Genomic DNA, 26,754 nt, shown 5'->3' on the forward strand with positions numbered 1-26,754 from the left:
AAATTTGTGTTAGGGGGTTTTAAGACCAGTTTTAACATGGACTTGGTGTTTCTGCACTCCACATTTTGAAAACAATAAAGAACCGACGTGGCTTAGACTCCTGTTGTTCAAAGCAAGAATAAACTGGCCCTGAGCTCTGTGAAAACACTAGAGGGGTGAGTCCTTCTGCTGGGGGACACGGTGCACAAGGACATCACAGAACTTCGGAGAAGGGAGGAATGCTAGGCTGGTGTGAATGGGAGTCATCAGAGACCCTGAGATTTGAAAACCCCTTCTAAATATTGTCACAGATGGAATATTCTTTTAATGTTTTATTAAAAGATTAAAACAATTGTATGGGGTAGCTACTACTTTCATCCTCATTTTATAGTTGAGAAAGTGGAGGATTAGAGACACAAGATGGTTTGTCCATGGTCATATCAATAAGAACAGAGTGAAGATGGCAACCCAGGTCCTCCGGGACCCCAGGCCTCCCTCTGAATCTCCAGTCCTGTCCTGCCTGCTGGGAGCCTTGTCCTAGGAGGGCAGAGTCTTTTTTTTTTTTGAGACGGAGTTTCGCTCTTGTCACCCAGGCTGGAGTGCAATGGCGCGATCTCGGCTCACTGCAACCTCTGCCTCCGAGTTCAAGCGATTCTTCTGTCTCAGCCTCCTGAGTAGCTGGGATTGCAGACGCCTGCCACCCCACCCGGCTAATTTTTATATGTTTAATAGAGATGGGGTTTCACCATGTTAGGCAGGCTGGTCTCGAACTCCTGACCTCAGGTGATCCACCTGCCTCGGCCTCCCAAAGGGCTGGGATTATAGGCGTGAGCCACTGCGCCTGGTTGGCAGAGTCTTAAAAGCCACTCAAAAGAGCTTGCCTCCGAAGCAGTAGGAACTGGAGTCTGGAGTTCGCTTGCTCTTTGCCAAGCGAACACCATGCTGAAAGTCTGCGTGTTCTGCAGGGCAAAATCAGGAGGGCGGAAGGTACCTGAGAGTTGTTGCAGTGAATGAGAGGCACCGAGGGAGGAGGCTGGTGGCAATGGTGATGGAGAATGGGAGAGACAAGAAAAGGGGAGGATGGACCTCTGTTACAGGGGATAAAAGAGAAAGGTGAAAAGTGACTCTGAGGACTGGCCAGACAGGTCGCTTGGCGTGCTGAACTGGATCACGGGGCATCAGAGAACTAAAGAAGGAACAGAAAGAGCCCAATAATCAAAGGCACATTGGAAAGGACCTAGAAGAACAAAGGAAAGTTGCTTTCAGTAGTGAAGGGGCGGCATGTTTTCCTCAGCAGGGGCCAATCAGAAGAAGGTGACTTGGTAGAAGAAACAAAGAAGTTAAAAGCAGAAACATCCTTGTTTTCCATTGATGTTTCTTCCCGTGGAATGTGTTGACAATTTCTGCAGTGAAAAGGCAGATGGTAACAATTAAATTGAAATATCAAGGAGGAGACTATGCTTTGTATATGTTTGTTTTAGCTTCATTTAAAAAATAAGATTAAGCTTGATGATTTATGTTTGCATTATTTTTTTTTTCTGTTAAAACTAATATACGATGCGGTAACAAATTCCATGTGTAAAAGAAACCTGCTCTTCTCCCCTAAGATTGCTGAGGAATTACTCTTGTTCAGACTTGTTTCCTTCAAATTGTGATCTTCTTTTCATGCTTTGTAATTGCTGTGACCACAACAATTTAATGATTCTTCAGTTTGAGATATCTGTGGACACACTGCCTGTTTTGTTAGCAACATTTTGCTGCCAGTCAGGTGCTTTACAACCGAATTGGTTTGTGCAGAGAATTCTGTAAGTTGCAGATATTTTAACGATAATAAAGGTGCAGCAGAGCTTATATACCATCATTAGAACAGAAGGTTTCAAGTTGCAGCAGGTCATACTGTTGATTTCAGGGTACTTTTCTGGATTGCTCAAATTTGTCTCTTGTACCACAGCTGATGCCAACAAAGAGCAGCTTAAGTGTGTTCCGTTGAAAAATTGATCCAGACCTTGGCATTTGATTATTATGTTCTTAGTTCTCAGGTTGGGTCTTGAGTTATTGCTGCGGAGCAGTAGTGGTTAAAATAAGACCTTGAAATTTATTAAAAGGGAGGTGAGCTGAATGGGGTCATCCATGAGGTGGTGTGCATGCCTGTGGTCCCAGTTACTCATGGGATGCCCAAACGGGAGGATCACATAAGCCCGGGAGTTTGAGGCCAGCCTGGCCAACATAGCGAGACCTCGTCTCCAAAACAACTTAAAAAGGTTTTGTTGTTGTTATTGTCATTCGGCATTTCAGATCAGGACTTAGATGTAAAGATATTGTTACAGGATGATGCATTGTATTTTCTGCATTGCATGAAATAATTTTTATTGAAAATCAAGTGACATTTCAAAGGAAGTTCTATTCTAATTATGTTTCTGCCTAAAGTAAACTTCCCAGAGTTTAGAAAATGTAATCTTTTAAATTTCAGACTGGTACTCCCAGTATTTTTATAATCCCATGTTTTGATAAAATATTGAATCATCATTTTCTATTCACAAAGGCAAATAACTAGTGTATGAGAATGGGATAATTCACTCTCACTCTTGAAAATATATCTGTTCTTCAAGTGAGTAAAAGGTCTAACTCTATAAAAGACTGAAAAGAAATTGAATGCCAAGTGTGGTACAGGAGAGTTGGCAAGGAAAGATTTTAGCTGGGTGCCAAGGTTAAGATGACATTTGTCTAATGACTGTTTCTTGTTTCAAAACCTTATTTCTTTTTTTCCCTCTAAATCCTACTTTTAACATTGCTGGCCAGGTACGGAAGCTCATGCATGTTATCCCAGCACTTTGGGAGGCCGAGGCGCGTAGATCGCTTGTGGTCGGGAGTTTGGGACCAGCCTGGCCAACATGGTGAAACCCTATCTCTACTAAAAGTACAAAATTAGGCCGGGCGCAGTAGCGAGCGCCTGCAATCCCAGCTACTTGGGAGGCTGAGGCACGAGAATCGCTTGAACCCAGGAGGCAGAGGTTGCAGTGAGCCAAGATCATGCCCCTGCACTCCAGCCTGGGTGACAGATTCAATTTCCAAAAAAAAAGAAAAAAAAGTAGAAATTTACGGAGTACTTTTTTTTGGTTTTCTTTTGCGACCAAGTCTTGCTCTATTGCCCAGGCTGGGACTGCAGGCGCCCGCCACCATGCTGGGCTAATTTTTTGTATTTTTAGTAGAGATGGGGTTTCACCATGTTAGCCAGGATGGTCCCAATCTCCTGACCTCATGATCCACCCGCCTCGGCCTCCCAAAGTGCTGAAATTACAGGTGTGAGCCACCGTGCCCAGCCAGGAATGGCTTTGAAGGCATAAGTTGCCTTCCTTTTCTCTTTGTATTAATAATCTTCTCCCTCAGGCTGGATGTGGTGGCTCACGCCTGTTATCCCAGCACTTTGGTAGGCCGAGGTGGGCGGATCACTTGAGGTCAGGAATTCAAATCCAACTTGACCAACATGGTGAAACCCTGTCTCTACTGAAAATACACAAATGAGTTGGACATGGTGGCACATGCCTGTAATCCTAGCTACTAGGGAGGCTGAGGCAGGAGAATCGCTGGAACGTGGGAGGTGGAGGTTGCAGTGAGCCGAGATCGTACCACTGCACTCCAGCCTGGGCAACAGAGTGAAACTATGTCTCAAAATAATAATAATAATAGTAATGATAATCTCCCTCAACATTTAATGTATTTTTCTTTCTCGTTCACGTTCTGCCAAGTGTCTCTGCCAAGTCAGCCTTACAGATTCAACTTTCCAGCCTGCCAGTTCTGCTCTTTGCTGCTGGTAAAACAGAGTTCATTCTGCTTTGGCTTGCTTAGTTTATGAAATATTCCCTCATTGTAGTCCTGCTGTCTCTTCATCCTGGCTCTTCCTTCTATCTTGCTGTTTCTTTTCCTCAGGGGTGGGTCTTAGATGTTTTTGGAGGCTAATTGCTTTCTGGAAGTTCCCTCTGGTTCCACAGTGATGCACGGTCGCAGAGGCTGCTGGCCTGGTCTTCTGGATTCCATGTACACTGCCTTTGGCATTTTATCCGAAGTTCTTGGTTGTCTCTTTAGAAAGCCAGGTTGAGGGGTTGCCCGCAGAGAGCGTGTGCTCCTGCTTTCGGCCTTCTCGTCACCCCTCTGTCGTGGTGGATCCCGCTTCTTAGGTCTACAGGGAGAGGACAGGTCGGTGCACAGCATCTAACCATTTTTATCGTCAAGGCCTTAAACAAGTACAGCTCTCTCCAGCTGCAATATAATTTTTCTTACTTTCATTGACTGGTTATCTGATGTAACAGACCAGGAGTCACAAAATTGACATCAACAGACGACAGATGATAGGGCACAGGCCTTGTTTGTTTTGACCTGTACAGTGTTTAATACTGATCATTTTAGTGCTTTAAAATGGGCGTGTATCTTGTGGTAAAACACAATGCCCACCCCTCCCTGTTGTCTCCCCTCCCAGCCCCCTTCCCTCATTTAGAGTTTCTGCTTGGTCCCTCAGTGTGTGGCCCTGCCCAACACAGTTAAACGGTGTGATACCCACTCAGTTTCAGTGCACACTGCTACAGGGCTACACCTATTTTGGATCCCACCTTGTCCCTTTAATTCTAAGGATACTCCCCTGCAGAGGGGAGGATATTCATTCATTCACTGGGGCTGCCATGTGCCTGGCCGGAGCTTGTAGCTGTGAATATAGCACTGGGTGTGACAGAGAGGGGGGCACTTGCCTCCTCTCTGAGGTTAAGCAAGGGAGAGTTATTCGTGTTTTGTAAGAACTGTTGGTAGCAGCTTGATAAAAACCCTTTCTTTATCGTCATCTTGATTCTTTGACTCCTTTGATAGTTACCTAGGATTCAATCACAATGATCGGTCTTTTTTTCCTGTAAGGACGTCGAAATCAGATCAGTTGAGCTGGTGGAAAAAAAACGAGTGTTTTGCTTTGTAACTGTGAACCATTTTAGATCCAAGACTAGTTGAAGAAGGGCTGGTCGCAGTGGCTCATGCTTATAATCCCAGCACTTCGGGAGGCCGAGGCAGGTGGATCACCTGAGGTCAGGAGTTCAAGACCAGCCTGGCTAACATGGCAAAACCCCATCTCTACTAAAAATACAAAAATTGGTTGTGGTGGCAGGTGCCTATAATTTCAGCTAATAAGGAGGTTGAGGCGGGAGAATTGCTTGAACCCTGGAGGCAGAGGTTGCAGTGAGCCGAGATCGTGCCATTGCACTCCAGCTTGGGTGACAAAAATGAAACTCCATCTCAACAAAAAAAGAAAGACTATTTGAAATAAAAAAAAAATAAAAATCCAACTATACGCATGCATAGAACTAATTTAGCTGGGAATTACTGTGCAATTGGACAAACTATCATGAAAAAATTAGGTTGATCTCAGTTTTACAATATGTGGCTTCTGCTGCTGCTGCTTTTATTATTATTATTTTTTAAATTTTATTTGAGATACTGTCTCACACTGTTGCCCAGGCTGGAGTGCAGTGGTGTAATCTCGGCCCACTGTAACCTCCACCTCCTGGGCTTAAGCAATCCTCCCACTTCAGCCTCCTGAGGAGCTGGGACTACTGGCTTGCACCACCATGTCTGGCGAATTTTTGTGTTTTTAGTAGGGATGTTGCCCAGGCTGGTCTGGAACTCCTACATTCAAGCAGTCCTCTTGCCTTGGCCTCCGAAAGTGCTGACATTATAGACATGTCCCACCGATGCCACTTCTTGATTTGAAGTTTTCGTAGCTCATGTGTCTGAAGGGCTGTCTGGAGACTTCCTTGCCACTGGGGTACTGGTTGGAGAGCAGCTCTGCACAGGAGATGTGCTTCTTTAGGGATTTGAAGAATCCTGGCTATGCAGACCAATTTTCTACCTCTTGTCAGTTGAATGGTGAAAATACATTAAGCAACTCTAGGGACATCATGCTGACTTTTCTTGGAACATAGAGCATAGATGCAGTAGCTTAGCCAGCTGCAGATGCAAGCAATTTAGATGCAAAATGCATTACAACATGTGTGTTTGGTCAACTGCTTGGTGTTAGTAATGAGGTCAAAATATTTTCTGGTAGGGTCCTCCATTCATCTTATTATTGAACATTTGTGTGTAGAATTTGCAAAGTGTTTTTCAACGGTTATTTCTGCTTTGATAATGAAATGACAGCATTAGCAGAATTCAGGGCTGTGAAAATGGATGCTGAAACCCCCAGAAGTTTCCTAAGAGCCATCTGGGCATCCAGTGCTTGGTGTTTATAATTCTAGTGATCCCCATGTAGTTAATGTGAAGATCCGTCATGGGTCAGGTGTCCTGATTCTATAGCTTCGGCTCTCCCCGCCACCATAGGCTTTTGCCTTTTGAGATATATTTATGGGCTGATTGAAAAAATCTTAAAGAAGCAAGTCATGATTCTGAAAAGTTTAAGGGCACAAATTTATTGCTGAACTCATTAAATCTTCCAAGAAACTTTCATAACCTCATTCTGAGTTAATCATCTGGGAAGAAGTGCTAGACACTTTCTTTGGTTACTAATGAATCACATTACCCTGTGTTGGCCCCTAACATGGACAGAGACTACAGGATCTACCACCTCTATCATAGACTCTGAGGACAATGAGTGGTCCTCCTTTGTAAACTTGGGATTAGGCCAGGCGTGGTGCCTCACACCTGTAATCCCAGCACTTTGGGAGGCCAAGGCAGGCAGATCACTTGAGGCCAGGAGTTCAAGACCAGTCTGGCCAACATAGTGAAACCCTGTCTCTACAAAAAGTACAAAACTTAGCCAGGCGTGGTGGTGCATGCCTGTAATCCCAGCTGCTTGGGAGGTTGAGGAGGGAGGATCACTTGAACCTGGGAGATTGAAGCTGTAGTGAGCTGAGATTACGCCACTGCACTCCAGCCTGAGCCAGAGAATGAGACGTCTCAAAGCAAAAAACAAACAAACAAAAATCTTGGGATAAGTGTAGACAGTGAGTCCTTACAAAAGATATTGTGGAATAATTGCTTATGAAGCCGCTGATTTTGCAAGAAAGGATAATGGAGACCTGAGCCATTCCTAGTATTCACAGGAAACAGCCTCAAATGCAAAAAGTGCTGGTTGTCATATGGTTTAGGGATAAAAATACTGTGGTATTTTTGTCCTTCTATTCTTTAATCACAGATAGGCCCAAGAGATCATCAGTTTGTGCCCAAATCTCTGTATGCCAAATTAGCTCCTGCTTAAACTGAGCAAGTAATCAGTTGGGATTAAATGAGATTAGATGGTTATATTAGATGATTCATGCTGGGTGACTAGGATTTTAATTTATCTGCTTCTTGTATAGGTTCTGAAACCAGGGCTGGAGTCCTTTCAGTGATTTGCAATGTTCATTCACTTAGGTGCTTTCACCTGTTGCTCTTCCTTCTCCTTAGCTGTTTTTCATTTTCTGCGATTGTGTGTCTGTGTGTGTGTTTACTTACTGACGTTGTCCCCCTGTCTGATCAGCTCAGTCGACTATAGCATCTCAGATATGGATATTTTGGGCCCAGTGGTAATGGGCTGGAGCATGTGAGAGAGTAGATGAACTGAAATGGGTCACTCAACAGAAAAGCAATTCTGCAAGTAAGTTGCGTTTATCAGGTGGGGACCTTGTAATTCCTGCCCTTTGGATTTGCTTTCCTGTCCCCTCCTCTAAGGGTTAGACCTTGTCCTCTTTGCCAGGACTGAAGAGGCATCTTCAGAAATTGAATATGGAGAGGTCCTTCAAAGGCATGAGAATTTACCACCCACGACCCCCTCTAGACTTGCCCTGATTTTTTGAGGTTCTGCTTCCCACAAGTCCTCCAGGGGAAAATTTCTGCCCAGAGGCTGAGATTGCCTTAAGGTGTTTTGTGTTGATTTAGGGGATTAGATAATTGAGTTTCTGACTATGGATGTAAACTCTTCCCTGTCTGTCTAGAGACATATCTCAGTTGTACATTTTATATATTTTTGGTTCTGAATGGTAGTGACTGATTATCAAAATTCTGTTATAGGCCAGACACAGTGGCCCGTGCCTGTAATCCCAGCACTTTGGGAGGCCAAGGCAGGTGGATCACTTGAGCTCAGGAATTTGAGACCAGCCTGGGCAACATAGCAAAACCCTGTCTCTACAAAAAAAAAAAAAAAAAAAAAAAACACACACAAAAATCAGCCAGGTGCGGTAGCACATGCCTTTAGTCTCAGCTACTCAGGAGGCTGAGGTGGGAGGATTGCTTGAGCCCGGGAGGTGGAGATTGCAATGAGCTGAGATCATGCTGCTGCACTCCAGCCTCAACAACAGAGCCAGACCCTGTCTCAGAAAAAATTGTTATGAAATTCTTAAATGCTCTCTCTATATTTTCCTTGTTCTAGTCACTAAGTATTGGTAGTAACCATTTATGTACTAATCATAAAATAGTAGTGTCTAACCAGATGAAGGAGAGAAAGTTGGTTGATGTCTTCTGACAATTACTAGCACTTCATAGAGAAAGACAGAATATTTTGAAAAATGTGTAGATTGGCATATATTTGTGATTTTCCTTACATTAGCAAGTGTTAATTTTTTAAAAAATTCACTGGAGTTCATATATAGCCTAAAAGAACCTAATAGAGAATTTATTTCAGTCAACACTGTGATTTATAGAAGAGAATTAGTCATGAGTTGAAGTTTTAATTTTTTTCTTAAATTCATATAACAAAGGAATTGGCCAGTTTTGTGGCAGATTATTTTAAGGATGTGAATATCTTATAATATTTACATGTTTGCCTTTTTATATCCTAAAAGGATATTAACAATTCTGCCTTTCTGAGATTGAGATTGAGGTTGAGTATGGATTCCCCAGAAAACCAAGAGGAAAACCCATGTTAGGACGTCAGTTTCGAGCGGTTAGCGTCTGGAGTGCCTTCTGTGTGACTAAGATGGTAGAATTAAAGTCCTGCCATAGGGAGCTGCTGTCAGACCAGCGGGCCAAGCAGGGCTTCTTTCGCCTGATTCACAGGTGGTCTGCTCAGGCGGATCACCTGAGGTCAGGAGTTCGAGACCAGCTTGGCCAACGTGGCAAAAACCCATCTCTACTAAAAATACAAAAATTAACCGGGTGTGGTGGCGGGTCCCAGCTACTCTGGAGGCTGAGGCAGGAGAATCACTTGAACCCACAAGGTGGAGGTTGCAGTGACTTGAGATCACACTACTGCACACCAGCCTGGGTGACCAGAAGCAAACAAACAAACAAACAACCAAGTGGTCCACTCAGATTTAAGTCCCCAAATCTCCATCAACACACATTGATCCCATATTCCATACTTCAGGTCCTCCCAAGAATCTTCTCAGGTGACCCTGCTCTGTGGGCTCTTGGTACATGTTGTAAATACAAACTAACGTTAGTTTAACCTACAGCTGATCTCCCTCGAAGGCCAATGCATAGCATCGAGTTTTCCTGTCGCCCATCATTCATGCCAGAGCTTCCCACCATTAACATGATACATCGGTCATTTGTGGTGGTGGTGTTGAGATGGAGGCTTGCTCTGTTGCCCAGGCTGAGATACAATGGCGCGATCTCGGCTCACCGCAACCTCTGCCTCTCAGGTTCAAGCGAAATTCTCCTGCCTCAGCCTCCCAAGTAGCTGGGATTACAGGCATGTGCCACCATGCCCAGCTAATTTTGTATTTTTAGTAGAGACAGGGTTTTGCCATGTTGGCCAGGCTGGTCTCAACTTCCTGACCTTAAGTGATCCACCCACCTCAGCCTCCCAAAGAATTGGGATTACAGGTGTGAGCCACCATGCCTGGCCGATACATTGGTCATTTTGATGACAATAATTTTGTTTCTCTTTGTGTATTTGTTCACAAAACATTAAGTACTGGATTTGTGCCGGTCACGAGTATATGTTAATATGCTTAACGTATTCACATATTATAAACTGAACGTACATATGACATGCAAGATAAAACACATGAGGGTGGGAGTTGCGCGGCTTTGCTGCTGATACTGAAATTACTTCGCCCCTATGGGGAATCTGTAAAGTTAGGGGTTTAAGCCAGGAAATTGATTGCTGAGGTCCATCGCAAGACTAATATTCCGTGACCTTACGTAACCCTTACAAGGGGTTAATATAGCACTATTCATATCTTCTCTTTCTGAAGCTTCCTTTCTGCTCATTTTTTCAGGAATGTCAAAATAAAAACTGGACAATGGTTCTATGAGGAACGAGCCAAGAAATTTCCAACTGGAGGTAAATGCTCTTTACTTTTTTATTAAAGTAAAATGATCTATTCCTAGTTTTAAAATATTTGACGTTAAGACTTTAGAATATAAGCAACACGATGGGTTTAGTCTGCGGGCCCCCTATGTCTTGCCGTTCCATTTGCTGATGCTGTCACTGTAATTCACGCCGCTCATTCCCTCTGCTTGCTACTCTTCCCTCCGCCCATTTCCACCTCTAAGGTTGGCCCCATTCTTTTTTTTTTGAGATGAAGTCTCGCTCTGTCTCCAGGCTGGAGTGCAGTGGCACAATCTCCTCAGCTCACTGCAACCTCTGCCTCCTAGGTTCAAGCGATTCTCCTGCCTCAGCCTCCTGAGTACCTGGGATTACAGGCATGTGCTACCACGGCAGGCTAATTTTTCTATTTTTAGTAGAGATGGGGTTTCACCGTGTTGGCCAGGATGGTCTCCAACTCCTGACCTCATGATCCGCCTGCCTCAGCCTCCCAAAGTGCTGGGATTACAGACGTAAGCCACTGTGCCCAGCCAGGTTGGCTCCATTCTTATAAGGCTCATGCACCACGAGGTTTTCCTGGCTTCCTGCTTCTGGGCATGATGTCCCCTCCTCTGAAACACCATCAGTGCCGGGTTTGTAATTCTCTTATGTAATTGTTGCAAAGTTCCTTTTACTATAGCATTGTTTGTGCACTTCTATTTCTCTCTACAAGCAGTAACTGTCATTTAAAAATCTTGTTAGCCTGTATTGCAGCAAAGCACAATACCTTGTTTATAATACTTGAGTAAGGTGATTGAATCGGTGAAGACCACAGTGAGTGAATAGCATTTGAACCAAGCAGAGGTTGATGGTTGTGGAGTGAGCACATGTTGTGATGATATGGGTGGAAGCATGCATTTCGTCTGGAAGGAAACTGAGGCAAAACTAATATAGGTGGAGAGTTTATTTGGGCCAAGGCTGAGGTCTGCAGCCCAGGAAACACTTCCAAGGACTCTGGAGAACAAAGGAGAGAAGGGTGAATCAGGAGAGGGGCGATTACAAAAGTCAGTTTTCAGGAATTCTCGTGGGTTTACAGAAATACCATAGATTCATGATTGGCTGTCTATTGCTGAGCTACAGGGTGTGGGTGATGGTGTCCAGTGTGTGGCATTGTTAGGATAATTTATGGCTATTGGTGGTGACAAATCAATCTAGAGTCCATAGAGCAAGTGGCTTTGAAATGATTAGTTAGCCCAAGCTGGGGGACGTGATTGCAGTCTCATTTCAGTGTCTCTCCAGGCCTGATACTTTAAAGGGGGCTTGTGTTTCTTAGATTAAAAGTTTATTTTCTTTTTCAAAAGTATTTGCAATGTCAGGTGTGCCAGTGTAATTGGTAGCTAGGACCTGGACCTGTGGAGAGGATGATTTGTGCTGTGATGGGGCATCAGGACAAAGGTACATACAGGCACCGTCACAGTGGAGTGCAGGCAGATGCTGTGGGAACCACATCTGACTGTATCAGGAACGTGGGCAGCACCCCTCCTCTGTGATGTTAGTCTAAGTCAGACTCACAGCCTGACTTAGAGGGCAGTGGTGGCTCTTTTCTAGAGAAAGTGGCAATTTGCAGGTAGAACCTCACCCAAAAATGTCTTCGCAGTAACGGAAGCTGTTCATTTGGGTTGATATTCAGCTTTTATAAATGGTGGGTTTGCCCAGGTATAGATTTGGTTGGTACTAAATTATCCCATGGCTTATAATTCCTGGCTCTTGTTAAGAAAAAAAATGCTGCTTCTGCCAAGTTTATTAGAAACCTAGAGGAAAAAAATAATACTAAGGGTCATGTCAGGCAATGGAATGAAGCAGGGATGTCTGTTTCCTCTAAGCCAGTGTTTCTCAACGCCTTCTTACCGCCACCCTCTCCCTTACCCCACATAGCCTTTTTAGACACTTTTTCAAAATTGCTACCATAACATTTCGATATCACAGATATCATGTATCTATGTACTGAGGCCTTTTGGAGAGTCACAGACTGTTGAAATGGCTAAGATTTGCTACTAATCTTTGTCCCCTTAGGGGTGCCATCATCCCATGTGGAATGTGTGGCCTTGGCAAAGCAGCTGCAGCACAGGACCCTTCTCTGTTTTTATTGCTTTTTTATGTTTCTTTTTTTTTTTTTTGAGACAGAGTCTCGTTCTGTCGTCCAGGCTGGAGTGCAGTGGCACGATCTTGGTTGACTGCAACCTTCCCCTCCTGGGTTCAAGGGATTCTCCTGCCTTAGCCTCCTGAGTAGCTGGGATTATAGGCACATACCACCACGTCTGGCTAATTTTTGTATTTTTAGTAGAGATGGAGTTTCACCTTGTTGACTGGTCTTGAACTCCTGACCTCAAGTGATCTGCCCACCTGGGCCTCCCAAAGTGCTGGGATTACAGGTGTGAGCCACTTCATCCGGCCACTTTTGTGTTTCTTTTTTTTTTCTTTTCTTTTTTCTTTTTTTTTTGAGACGGAGTCTTGCTCTGTCGCCGGGGCTGGAGTGCAGTGGCCGGATTTCAGCTCACTGCAAGCTCCGCCTCCCAGGTTTACGCCATTCTCCTGCCTCAGCCTCCCGAGTAGCTGGGACTACAGGCGCCCGCCTCGTCGCCCGGCTAGTTTTTTGTATTTTTAAGTAGAAACAGGGTTTCACCGTATTAGCCAGGATGGTCTCGATCTCCTGACCTCTTGATCCGCCCGTCTCGGCCTCCCAAAGTGCTGGGATTACAGGCTTGAACCACCGCGCCCGGCCTTGTGTTTCTTTAAAATACTTTTCTGACCAGGTGCGGTGGCTCACACCTGTAATCCTAGCACTTTGGGAGGCCCAGGTGGGCAGATCACCTGAGGTTGGGAGTTTGAGATCAGCCTGACCAACACGAAGAAACCCTGTCTCTACTAAAAATACAAAATTAGCCAGTCATGGTGGCACCTGCCTGTAATCCCAGCTGCTCTGGAGGCTGAGGCAGGAGAATTGCTTAAACCTGGGAGGCGGAGTTGTGGTGAGCCAAGATGGCGCCATTGCACTCCAGCCTGGGCAACAAGAGTGAAACTCCATCTCAAAAAAACAAACAAAACCTTTTTGCTGGTTGTCTGGAGCCTTCTTCAGAAGGTAGAGTCTACCCTCTTCCACATCAATTCCTAGCTTATAAAAAGTAGTACTGTAGGAGGTGAAGTTTCTGTCATTTCTCGATGCCAACTCAGTGCAGACATCTCCTTCACTGAAAACGTTTTCTACGTCGTTGGAAGTTCTAGCATCATTATTTCAGGTAAGTTTTCATGTGTGCATGAATGTGTGTGTGTGTGCACACGTTACCATCTTGTCATCTTTTCAGCACTTCGTCTCTCCTGAGTGAATGGGAGATGTTATCACGGTGACTTAAGATAAAAAGGGAATTAGGAAAGAGGTGAGACTGGTGTCTTAGGTTTTCTTTCTTGCCTTGTAACTTAATATAAGAATAAAAACATCAGTAATGACAAACCAGGGTTAGGAAAATCAACCTAAGCATAAATCATTCTTTTTTGCTGATGTCATTTCTACCAATGCATAAACTAAACACCAGAAAAACCCCAACTTTCCCTCCTTCTCTTCAACGCTTCCTCACATGCCAAGGTGCCTCATCTTCCTATTGTCCTGTTTCAGTACCGCTGGGGTAAGAGGCATGGAACTATGGGGGAAAATGCCAGCTTGGGAGCACACAAGTAGTGCTGTGAGCCAGACCAGGTTGGGTGGAGTTTGCCCTGGGCAAGTCAGGAAAGGTAACCAAGGATCAGGTGACAGAGGTTTCAGCGGACAGGCAGGAATTCCACCACGCTCCCGTTTGTGCCCCTAAAAGAGAACCAGGTGCAGTCCTTGACGAGTTGAATTGGATTTGTGTGCTGTAGCAGTTAAGATCCACTTAGGAAAATAGAAACTATCTGGTTATTTGAATAAGAATTTACTTTAGGGATTGGTTAGACAGAAATCGGAGGCAAAAAGGGAATAGTGAGAGAACAGAGCTAGCAGTTGCAGGAGGCCGACACCCTCTGACCCTGCTGAGCTGATGCTGGCCAGACACAGGTCAGAAGGAAGGCATGAGCCCCTTCTCCCTCCTCCTGGCCCTGGTCTCCCTCTGGAAGTCCCCATTGGACCCTAATAGGGAGGCAGCTGCAACCTCAGTTCTCTGATGTGTTCCGGAAAAAGTGTGGTTTTGCATGTTCTCTAGTGTTTTTGTTGTCATGGTGTGGGCAATACTCTTTCCAGCCCTCTATTTCCTGGGCGGAAGTTAGAAAAACTAGATGGTGGTTTAAACCACAAAAGCGTACAGACAGCTGCGGTCTGTGCCTCTTTCCACGCACTGGTTATCTACTGCTGTATAGCAAATTCCCCTCAAACCTAGTGACACAAAGCAAGTAACATTCTTTTACAGTTTCTGTCTTCAGTGGAAGGCTTGCCTGGGTCTGCAGGATCTGCACTCTTGGGGCTTACCCTCATACCTGGCCAGTGACTGCCAGTGTTGGGAGGAGGACTTGGTTCCTCACCATGGGGATGTCTCCACAGGGCTGCTAGAGTGTCCTCATGACATGGTGGCTGGCTTCCCCCAGGGCAAGTGATCCAAGAGAGAGAAAAGCAGAGCCCCACAATACCTTTTATGGCCTAGCTTCAGAAGCCACACCCTGTCTTTTCTGCTATGTCCTATGGGTCTCACAGGTCAGCCCTAGTCAGAGGGGACAAAGGGTCTGAATATCAGGAGGCAAGAATCACTGGGACCATCTTGGAGAAGGCTACCAAATCCTGTGTTCTTTATCTTGGGAGAATGGCGACACCTCTCTGTCTCCAAATCCACAGAGCTGAGAATCATACTTGACTCCTTTGTTCCACATTCTGCTGCTACATCTGGTCAGTCAGCAAATCCTGACATTTCTGCCTCCCTAGTCTCTGGAATCTTCCTCTGCCCTTCATTCTCATTTCCAATGTAGCAGCTCCTAACTGCTTCCCACTGACCCCCATCTGCTTTCCCCTCGTTCCATCTTCTATTCTGTGAAGAGAGGGAGCTTCCTTTTCTCTTTGAAAGGAAGTTACTTACTTTCCGATTACACAAGTAATGCAAACATTGCAAACATTTGGGAAACACAGAATAGTATTTAGACGCAATGGAAATACTACCACAATCCCAAAGTACTGTAAATTATATGCATGTGTATACGCGTGCAAACTCACAGCCTTCTTTCTAGGTGAGCCTGTGCATATGTGTGTGCAAAGATAGACTTATCCAATTTCAAATGTATTGTGATCAGACTCTATGTAGTTTTATCTTGCTTTTACAATTCAACTTGGCATAAACATTTTCCTGTGTTATTAAGACTTCTTCTAAAATGTATTGATGACTCCGTAAAATACACCAAATATATGCACCATAGTTTATTTAACCAGTTCCTGAATGTCTGTGGGTCTATCACTGTATTTGAATTTCATGTTATAGATAACTATGTGATGAACATCTTGTACAGGTATCTTGACATGTCTGTTTATTTTGGGGGGATAAATTCTTAGAAGAAGAATGGTTGGTCAAGTGTATGAATACTTGAAAGGCTTTTGATGTTTTGCCAAATTACCCTGTGGGACTGTGTGCTTATTTACAACACACTGGCAGGGTACACAAATTTCCTTCTTCCCACACTCTGCCCCCATTATGTTCTGACCTTTGAAGCATGATTTCAAATTACATTCATGTAAAAAACTAGACGCCGGGCGCAGTGGCTCATGCCTGTAATCTCAACACTTTGGGAGGCGAAGGCAGAAGGATCGCTTGAGCCTGGGAGTTCGAGACCAGCCTGGGCAACATAGTGAGACCCTGTCTCTAAAAAAATAAAATCAAATTAAAAGATTAAAACCTAGAAAATGAAGAAAATCCTAAAGAGCAATGTGAAAAAATATAGCACCTTCACCCAGAGAACAATTGTTGACATTTTAGTGTGTATCATTTCTGTTCTTTTGTGAGTGAATGTATGCTCATGGGTGCATATCTGTATGTGTGAATATCTGTGTGTGTATACACACATATTCATAGACTTTTTAAAAGTATTTAGGTTGAACCAAAAGAAATTGGTATTTTTAGGCAAAAAATTATTGAGTAGAGGCAATTTCACACGAGTCAAGCTAATATATTTACATAATTGAAATCAAATTGTATGTACAGTTTTATCCTAATGTTTCTTCATGTAATAATTTATAAGGAACATTTTCAGTATCCGTAAATATTGCTGGCTATATGATTTCTGATGAGTGCATCTCACCGCATCATAGGAATGTGTCATCATTTGTTTAACCAAATAACTATTGTTGGATAGTTAGGGGATTTCCAGTCTTCTGTTGCATTTTCGAAAGTTTATAATGTTATTAAAATGAGAATAATGCAAAAAACATCCTTGTAGATATCTCTTTGGCACATCTCTGAATATTTCTAGAAAGAGAACAAGATGAAGGTTAGGAATGTTGCCTCCTTTAGAAAGGGTGTGGAATTATCCTTAAAAATAAACCAACAAGCAAACCAACAAACAACTTTGTCAGTTTGGCAAAACAACATTGGTCATGCAAAATGGCTTTCTCATCATTTTGATTTGAATTCATCTAATCACGAATAAGACTGAATATCTTCCACTTTTCAGCCTTCTGTAGATGTTCTTGGTATGTGAAGGCGATTAGTCCTTTTCAGTCATGTTAGTTGCATATGTATCTTCCTAGTACATGGCCTTGTTCATAACTATCACAGAAGTTTTTTTGTTTGCTGGTAGGCAAGTCTCCTTTTTCTGTATAATTTCTTTTGCTTTTATGCTTCAAGACATTTTCCTTATCCTATGATGGGTTAAATATTCACATTAATTTTCTTCTAATTTTTACTTAACTTTTTTTCCCCGCCTTGAGACAGAGTCTCGCTCTGTCACCCAGGCTGGAGTACCATGGCGCAATCTTGGCTCACTCCTCCACCGCCTGGGTTCAAGCGATTCTCCTGCCTCAACCTCCTGAGTAGCTGGGATTATAGGCACATGTCACTATGCTCGGCTGATTTTTGTATTTTTAGTAGAAACAGGGTTTCATTATGTTGGTCAGCCTGGTCTCGAACTCCTGGCCTCAAGTGATTTGCCCGTCTTGGCCTCCCAAAGTGCTGGGATTATAGGCTTAAGCCACCATGTTAACTCTTTACAATCATCAGGAGGCCCTATCTAATTTTTTTCTCCCAATCCTTTATGTTCCCAGTATCATTTGTGACATAACCATTCCCCTTCCCATTGCGTTGTAACCCAGGGCCATCAATTGGCACAGCGTGGGGCACCACTCTCCTTGTGCCCAGCCCTGTGCTCCAGGGGGTGCCGTCTCATAGAGGACACACAGTGCCGTCCCCTTCACCTGCACCTCTTGGCGATTTGGCCCTAGCTGGATTTTGAATGTTTGAGAGCAGGAGCTATGAGTAAAGGAGTAAGTGAATAAATAAATTGAGCACGGATCTGCTCATTTGGCCATAAAAAGTGCTGTTAGAAGGAGTAGTGTCCATTGTCAGTGCCCAGCACTGAGTAGGCACCTTACAAATGTAGACTTCCTTCCCTTGTTGGCACCGGAAAACCTAAAGCTAAATGTAACATTCAGTTGCAGTAATTCCAGGAATCATTACACCCTCTGCACCCAGTTTCCTTTTTATTAGCTTTTACTTATTTCTCTTTTGATGACTTTATTTGATATGTGCAATTTAAGATAAAATGCCCCCCACATTTCCTTGGAAGTAGACAAGCTATAAGTAAGAATCCAGTGAAGAATAATAGATGAATTGTGGCAATGTGTGTTGTGCTATTTTTTCAGCTATTAAAACAGTTTAAAAACAAGAAAAAAATGAGCCTCAAATCTTCATTTTGTAGGGAGATAGCACTAAAAATTTTAAATATTTGGATTTATTTAAAAATTTTTCTGATTATAGGCTGGCTTTTTCCCCTAAAATTTCATAACTTGATATTTAGTGTTGTGGTCTTAATGTCTTTGATGCCACAGTGGTGGCTCATCTGTAGTACATTCGAATTAGGAAAGAACCCAGACCTTCGTAGGATCTCTTGCCTTACGGAAGCTCCCCAAGACAACCTAGCATCCTCGCCTTCTGTGCCTCCATCCACGGGCATTTAGCAATCTGTGCAGAGGGTTTTTAATGTGACTTCTGGACCCACGCTCCAGGATCAGCTGCAAGCAGATTCAAATTCAACATTCCTGGCCTCACACACACAGGTTCTGATTTGGTGGGGCCAGATGCGGTTCAAGAGTGAATGTCTGGATGAGGACGGTGGCTCATGCCTGTAATCCCAGCACTCTGGGAGGGTGAGGTGGGAGGATCGCTTGAGGCCAGGAGTTTGAGACCAGCCTGGTCAACATGGTGAAACCCTGTCTCTAATAAAAATACAAAAATTAGCTGGGCATGGTGGCGCACGCTTGTAATCCCAGCTACTCTGGGGGTTGAAGCAGGAGAATCCCTTGAACCTGGGAGGCAGAGGTTGCAGCCTCTGCACCCCAGCCTGTTCTACAGAGACTCCATCTCAAAAGAAAAAAAAAGAGTGACTGTTTAACAGTTCCCCAAGTAATTTTTTTAATGTACTTTAGGTAGAATAACAAAATGTACTTAGGTAGGTACTTTAGGTAGTAAACAATTATGACAGAACTTTTTTAGATCACTAATAACTAGAAAATAAGCTGAAAATTCATCTCTCCTCTTTTGGCATCTGCTAACCATATAGAGATGGTGCCCTCTTCTGGCTCCTCCCTGTAAATGCACATCTTTTACCTTTTTTTTTTTTTTTTTAACAACCATGACATTCTGTTCCTTGATATACAAGCTTAAAAGCAGAAAGATGACAATATTAATATTAAACTTTTTTTTGTTTGGAAACAGAGTCTCGCTCTGTCCCCAGAATGGAGTGCACGGCGCCATCTCGGCTCACTGCAAGCTCCACCTCCCGGGTTCACGCCATTCTCCTGCCTCAGCCTCCTGAGTAGCTGGGACTACAGGCGCCCGCCACCTCGCCCGGCTAATTTTTTGTATTTTCAGTAGAGACGGGGTTTCACCGTGTTAGCCAGGATGGTCTCGATCTCCTGACCTCATGATCTGCCTGCCTTGGCCTCCCAAAGTGCTAGGATTTCAGGTGTGAGCCACCGTGCACAGCCAATATTAAACTTTTTTAAGTTAAGAAATGGTTAAGTGTAATAGACAAGCAATCTACTCAGACTTTCACTGTATTTCTAATAATTAGGGAAATAAAATAATTTAGAAAAGCTAAGGCTTAACATAGCCTGTGATAATTCTCTCAATGATTCATCACGTAACCAGGTTAATTATTGTATCTTATAATTATGAAGGAAAATGACCTTTATCCCTCCCTCCCAGCAGTAAACGTGTTTGAGTTCTTCAAGTGACTTTTCCGAGTTGTATTCTTCTGCATGGGCAGTTTAGATACAATCCATCCCATCACAAGGTTATGAGGACAGCATCAGATTGGCTGTGTGGGCTTGAAACACTCAGGCTCATGAGTTAAAAGAAGCAGGTGCCAGGCCGGGCGCGGTGGCTCAGGCCTGTAATCCCAGCACTTTGGGAGGCTGAGGCGGGCGGATCACGAGGTCAGGAGATCAAGACCATCCTGGCTAACATGGTGAAACCCCGTCTCTACTAAAAATACAAAAAATTAGCCAGGCATGGTGGCAGTCACCTATAGTCCCACCTACTCAGGAGGCTGAGGCAGGATAATGGCATGAACCCAGGAGGTGGAGGCTGCAGTGAGCCAAGATTGCACCACTGCACTCCAGCCTGGGTGACAGTGCGAGACTCAATCTCAAAAAAAAAGAAGAAGAAGCAGGTGCCAGTCAATACATAGCTGACTCTATCCCAGTGCCCTGCCTGCCTTTCCTCTCTGCTCTTTTGCTCTGTAAACACCCCTCATCCCTGCAATTCATCAAATGGATTCCACAAGGATGATTCTGTAAAGCTTTCTTTGAATTACAAATGGAGTCCCTAGTTTATGTGTGCATATACTCTTAAGAGGATGTCTTTATGAAGTCATGTTTATTTCCCAGATAAAAATTTGAAAAAATTTGTATAGACTTTTGTTTTATTTCATTTTACTTTTTTTTTTTTGGAGACGGCATCTCATTTTGTCACCTAACCTGGAGCACAGTGGTGGGATCTTGGCTCACTGCAGCCTCAAGTTCCTGGGCTCAAGCAATTCTCCCACCTCAGCCCCCCAAGTAGCTGGGGCCACAGGCGTGCACCACGATGCCCGGCTAATTTGTTTTGTTTTGTTTTGTTTTGTTCTGCTGAGACGGAGTCTCACTCTGTCACCCAGGCTGGAGTGCAGTGGTGCGATCTCAGCTCACTGCAACCTCTGCCTCCCTTCAAGAGATTCTCCTACCTCAGCCTCCTGAGTAATGGAGATTACAGGTGCATGCCACCACACACAGCTGATTTTTGCATTTTTAGTAGAGATGGGGTTTCACCATGTTGGCTAAGCTGGTCTCAAACTCCTGACCTCAAATGATCCACCTATGCCTCAGCCTTCAAAAGTGCTGGGATTGCGGGTGTGCCGCTGCATCCAGCCTTTCTTTCTTTCTTTTTTTTTTTTTTAGAGACAAGGTTTTGCCATGTTGCCCAGGCTGGTCTCGAGCTCCTGAGCTCAAGTGATCCACCTGCCTTGGCCTCCCAGATTGCCAAGATTGTAGGCATGAGCCACTGCACCTGGCCTGCTTTTATTTTAAAAGAAAAGTGGATCCTATTCTTGAATATTTGGTTACTACTCTCCTTAAGAGGAAAGATAAACACATCACCACTAAAAGGAGTGTGTGCCTTGGAAGTGTTTTCCCAGGAGATTGGATTGCTTGTCATGTCCCAGAGATGTTTTTAGATGGGTCCATTTAAACTAAGTAGAGCCAAGACTATCAGATTTTATGATTCATGTGATAAGACCTTGCCCTTCAAAGTTTTGCTTTCTCCCTGTGTTTCTATATAATAATCTTCCTGAAACAGGTTCTTGATTTTATTCATTTTTTTCTTTTCTTTTCTTTTCTTTTTTTTTTTTTTTTTTGACGTGAGGTTTCACTCTGTTACCCAGGCTGGAGTGCAGTAGCGTGATATTGGCTTGCTGCAGCCTCCACCTCCTAGGATCAAGCAATCCTCCCTCAGCCTCCCAAGTAACTGGGACCACAGGCACGCACCACCACGCCCGGCTAGTTTTTGTATTTTTAGTAGAGACAGGGTTTTGCCATATTGCCCAGGCTGGTCCTGAACTCCTGGGCTCAAGTGATTTGCCCACCTCAGCCTCCCAAAGTGCTGGGATTACAGGCGCGAGTCACTGCACCTGGCTGATTTTATTCATTTTTGATTTCATGATGCCTTTGGCTTTGCACATAGTAGCAACTCAAAAATTGAATTGATTAGAAGGTCCAAGTCACTTTGAATACATGAATTTATCCTAGACATTTTTTTGTATCTCAAGTATCTTAACTGGATGACTGGAGTTCCCCGATGCTTTCTGAGTGCCTGCGTTCCTTCCAGGACTGCCGCTTTTGTCTGTGTGTCTCCTGATGTGCTCTGAGCCCTGTCCATCACTCCTTGATAATGAGGTCACTTTAGGCAGCCTACTTCTTGGTCCTGAATTGTCATGACTACCCTACTAGTTACTTGCTTCATCGGGTTTTCATTCACTGTTTTACGAATGGAGGAAGAACCATGATTAGGTGGGCTGGTAATCAGGTTCGTCAATATTTCATTTTACTAAATATACTCCCTGCTCTTTTGGGAGTTGGCAAACAATAGCCTGCAAGCGAAATCTGGCCCATCACCTGCTTTTGTAAATAAAGTTTTATTGGAACATGGCCGTATTCACTCATTCTCATATCTGTGGCTGTTTTGCAACAGGTAGTTGCAACAGAGACCTTATGGTGGGCAAAGCCTGAAATTTTCTACCAAAAAATTTACAGAAAAAGTTTGCTGACCTCTACTCTGGATGATCAGTTGATAAAATACAACAACATTTTCATGACCGTCATTATTTTTCTTATTTCAATGAACAGCATGGAAACCAAGGTGAAGTAATTGAACTGAAGGGATTTCTGAATGAACGATTCATGTGCTCGTATGTTTAGACAAAATTACTCCTTAGGGTAGTTTTTAGGGAGTAATTTGCTGCTGTTAAGTTGCCTCTTCATATGAATAATATTTTAAAAGAGCAGACACATATATACTTAAATAGGAAATAACTTTGAATTTAAGAACTTCATGTTCATTTTTTAAATTGGCAAAATATGCACAATATAAAATTTGCCATTTTAGTCGTTTTTAAGCATTAAGTTCATTGGCATAAAGTATATTTGCATTGTTGTGCAAACATCACCACCATCTGTTTCTAGAGCTTTTTCATCCTGCTGTATTGAAACCTTGTACCCATTAAACGATAACTCTCCATCCTCCCCTTCCCCCACTGTTCTACATTCTGTCTTTATGAATTTGACTACTCTAGGTACCACATATAAGTGGAATCATCATGTATTTGTTCTTTTGTGTCTGGCTTATTTCACTTAGCAAAATGTCCTCAGGGTTCATTCATGTTGTAGAGCATGTATCAGAATTTCTTTCCTTTTTGTGGATGAATAATATTCTGTGCCATGGATATGCCATGCTTTGTTTATGCATTCATCCGCTGGTGGATGTTTGGGTTGTTTCCACCTCTTGACCATTGTGAATAATGCTGCCGGGAACGTTGGTGTACAAATATTTATTAGAGTTCCTGCTTTAAATTCTTTTGTGTTTATACTCAGAAGTGGAATTACTGAATCAAATGGTAATTCTATGTTTAATTTATTGAGGAACTGCCGTGGAATTGACAGCATCTGCTGCCCCATTTTATTATACTTCCCCATTAGCATTGCACAAGGGTTCCAATTTTTTCACATCCACACTAACACTTATTTTATTAATACCTTTTTTTTTTTTTTGAGACGGAATCTCACTCTGTTGCCAGGCTGGAGTGCAGTGGTATGATCTCGGCTCCCTGCAATTTCCACCTCCCGGGTTCAAGTGATTCCCCTGTCTCAGCCTCCCGACTAGCTGGGATTACAGGCGTGTGCCACCATGCCTGACTAATTATTTTTTGTATTTTAGTAGAGATGGGGTTTCACTATGTTGGCCAGGATGGTCTCCATCTCCTGATCTCATGACCCGCCTGCCTCAGCCTCCCAAAGTGCTGGGATTACAGGTGCGAGCCACTGCGCCTGGCCAACACTTGTTTTTATAACACTTATTTTATATTTCCTTGAGAGTGGCCACCCTAATGGGTGTGAAATGGTATCTCGTTGTGGCTTTGATTTGCATTTCCCTAATAATTAGTGATGTTGAACATCTTTTCATGTGCTTATTGGCCATTTGTATATCATCTTTGGAGAAACGTCTATTCAAGTCCTTTGCCTCTTTTTGAATTGGATTGTTTTATTTGTTTCTTAAAAAAAAAAAAAAAAAAAAAAAAGAGCAAAGTTGGAGGACTCACGCTTCCAGATCTCAAAACTTACTACAAAGCTACAGTAACCAAAACAGTGTGGTACTGATATAAAGACAGACATATAGATCAATGGAATAGAATAGACAGCCTAGAAATAAAGCCATGCACATATGGTCAAATGATTTTTGAGAAGGGTGCTAAGACCATCCAATAGGGAAAGGGTAGTCTTTTCAACAAATGGCATTGGGAAAACTGGATATCCATATATAAAAGAAAAAAGTTGGCTTCCTTCACTTAGCAAGTGCTAAGTGAAATAAGATAAGCCAGGTAAGCCAGACCCTTACCTCATAACATATATAAAAATTAACCCAAAATGCATCAAAGACCTAAATGTAAGAGCTCTTGTTTTCTTATAATAAAATGGGGAAGCTGGGCATGGTGGCTAACACTTGTAATCCCAACACTTTGGGAGGTCTAGGTGGGTGGATTGCTTGACCCCCAGGAGTTTGAGACCAGCCTAGGCAACATAGTGAAACCCCGTCTCTACAAAAAAAAAAAAAAAGAAAGAAAGAAAGAAAAGAAACAAACAAAAAAAAAAAGAAAAAATTAGCCGAGCATGGTGGTCCGCACCTGTGGTCCCAGCTACTTGGGAGGCTGAGGTGGGAGGATCGTTTGAACCTATAGTGAGCCAAGATCACGCCACTGCACTCCAGCCTGGGTGATGGAGCAAAGACCCTGTCTCAGATCAGTCTGAGGGAATCAGGGGGAAATCAGAGGGAAAGATTCACGACATTGGATCTGGTATTGATTTCTTAGCTATGACAGCAAAGGCACAAGGAACAAAATAAAAAATAGAGAAATTGGACATCATCAAAATGAAAAACTTTTGTGCATCAAAGGACACTATTAACAAAATTAAAAGGAAGAGACAGAACGAGAGAAAATACTTTCAGATCATATATCCGATAAGAGATTAACATCTAAAATATATAAAGAGCTCCTAGAGCCTATATTCTTTCTTTTTTTTTTTTTTTTTTTTTTTAGAGAAAATCCAAAGGATGCTGAAAAGCAGTTTAGACCTTCTTGCCCCAGGTACTCACCAAATCTGAACCAGTCACCCTCGGCCTTGAGTGTATGTCAGTGGAAGACTTACTGCTCAGAAATGTCTGCCTGATAGGCCGTGGGTAGCTTCTTTAAAGGGAAAAGGTATTGTTCTCTCCTGTCACTAAGTGGAAGAGTAATGTCTGGTGGCAGAAGGATGCCGGATGGGGGATGTTTCATGCCCACAGGGTTGTAAATCTTCTGTTAGTAATTGCTGCTCCCTGGAAGGCACTTGTTGCTGATTCACAGTCCTGTACTGTGTCGTCTTTCGTCCTGGGATAGTGGCTTGGAGCCAGTGCTATCTTAGCTCAAATTTTCCTAAGGACTAAAATATGCTTAAAATGGCTCTGGGCTGGGCGTGGTGGCTCACCAGTGTCTGTAATCTCAGCACTTTGGAAGGCAGAGGCGGGCAGATCACTTGAGGTCAGGAGTTCGAGACCAGTCTGGCCAGCATGGTAAAATCCCGTCTCTACTAAAAATACAAAAATTAGCTGGATGTGGTGGTGGGTACCTGTAATCCCAGCTACACAGGAGGCTGAGGCAGGAGAATTGCTTGAACACAGGAGGCAGAGGCTGCAGTGAGCCAAGATCGTGCCACTGCACTCTAGCCAGGGTGACAGAGTGAGACTCTGTCTCAAAAAAAAGGGTCTGGACTCCTGCTCTAAAACCATTTGTGACTGGATATCATGATTCTTTACAAGCTGAGGGATTTTTTTTTAGTTGAAACTTTTAGAGAGATTTTCCATTTTGAATGTGAGCTATAGATTGGTTTAAAACTGTATTGCGCCAGGGACCTTTTCTCCCCATTAAAGAAAAAAGTTCTCAAACACAATGCAGTTGTCCAACACCCACTCCAACCCCTGGTTTTGCTCACCTTTCTCTCGCATTTGGAGAAAACTCAAACTTCAGCGTAGGTCAGCCCTCAGGACTATGACTTACGGTGGCACAGGTCGGACACTGCACAAGGGAGCCACTTGTATAAGGGGGTATTGTTCAAATACCCCTTCTATTGTGTATTGATTGTGATGATTGTTTGTCAGATACAGCAAAGTGTATTGTTCTAACAAGATCCATATATTATGACAAACTTCCTGGGGGTGGGCATACGGCCTCTTGAGGAAGGCGCATATTTGCCCAGTTCCCATGGAGGCTCCGTGTAGATAGCCCCACTTGTGCTTTGCTTTGGTGGTACTTGGAACTCCAGGGTATAGTTTCTTACACAAGATGTTATTCCCACTCCATGGGCACCAGCAGAGAGGTGGCCAGGGGAAGGCCACCTCTCCCCTGACTGCCTGTCTGTAGCACCGCAGTGTGACCCATGCTGTGTGGGTGTGCGTGACCTTCCGCACACAGGGCGGCTGTGGGGCCTTTCAGTGGAGGAGGGGATTTGCTGATCCTGCTTTGACAGAGGCCTAACCGCACTGACGATGCAGTTCAGGACGTGAGAACCCTCAGCCAGCTATGAGCAACACGACTTCCAGCTATGAGCAACACGACTTGGCGGGCTGATGGAGTCGCTGTGCAACATTCCAGGGAGTCTGCCCTGTGTCCTCTTTCCCCATGAACCGAGTCACCTGGGAGAGAAGAGTTGGAGCAACAGGGCCCGCATCTGCTGCAGGAATTGCAGCCCAGGGCGCTGGCATGGTTGGGGGTTAGCGTCCTCAACTGACACCATGACAGAGCCCAGTTTGAGATGGTCATCCATGTATAGGGATTTGTATCAGTAGCTGAAATAAGTTGCGTCATCCCTATTATTTCTAGGCTGAGAAATGGATGCATAGATGGATAATGACTTATCATAACATGCCAGTTTCAGGGGCAGGACTGGTTTTTGAGCCACACGTGGTGGCTCTTGACTGTCCGCTGCCTCAATCTGTAGTTTGTGTGAATCCTCACAACACTCTGAGCCCTGCTGTGGGTAGAGTTGTGACTCACTTGTTCTTTTTTATTAT

The 26,754-nt window shown here is 43.7% G+C and overlaps 1 protein-coding gene across 10 annotated transcripts in view; it reads left to right on the forward strand.

Annotated features, from left to right (window-relative positions):
- SYTL3 (synaptotagmin like 3) overlaps positions 1 to 26,754 on the forward strand; it is a 113,848-nt gene that overhangs the window by 18,716 nt on the left and 68,378 nt on the right. For 8 of the 10 annotated variants that reach the window (XM_023206049.2, XM_023206050.2, XM_023206047.2 and 5 more), the window contains one exon: positions 10,152 to 10,216. In XM_023206049.2, coding sequence (XP_023061817.2) covers positions 10,152 to 10,216 — 65 coding nt within the window. Of the gene's footprint in view, positions 1 to 10,151; positions 10,217 to 13,211; positions 13,477 to 26,754 lie in introns of those variants that run through there. The other 2 variants (XM_023206051.2, XM_023206052.3) reach the window with 2 other exon arrangements.

Source organism: Piliocolobus tephrosceles, chromosome 5, assembly GCF_002776525.5.
Source record: "Piliocolobus tephrosceles isolate RC106 chromosome 5, ASM277652v3, whole genome shotgun sequence".
Lineage (NCBI taxonomy): Eukaryota > Metazoa > Chordata > Mammalia > Primates > Cercopithecidae > Piliocolobus > Piliocolobus tephrosceles.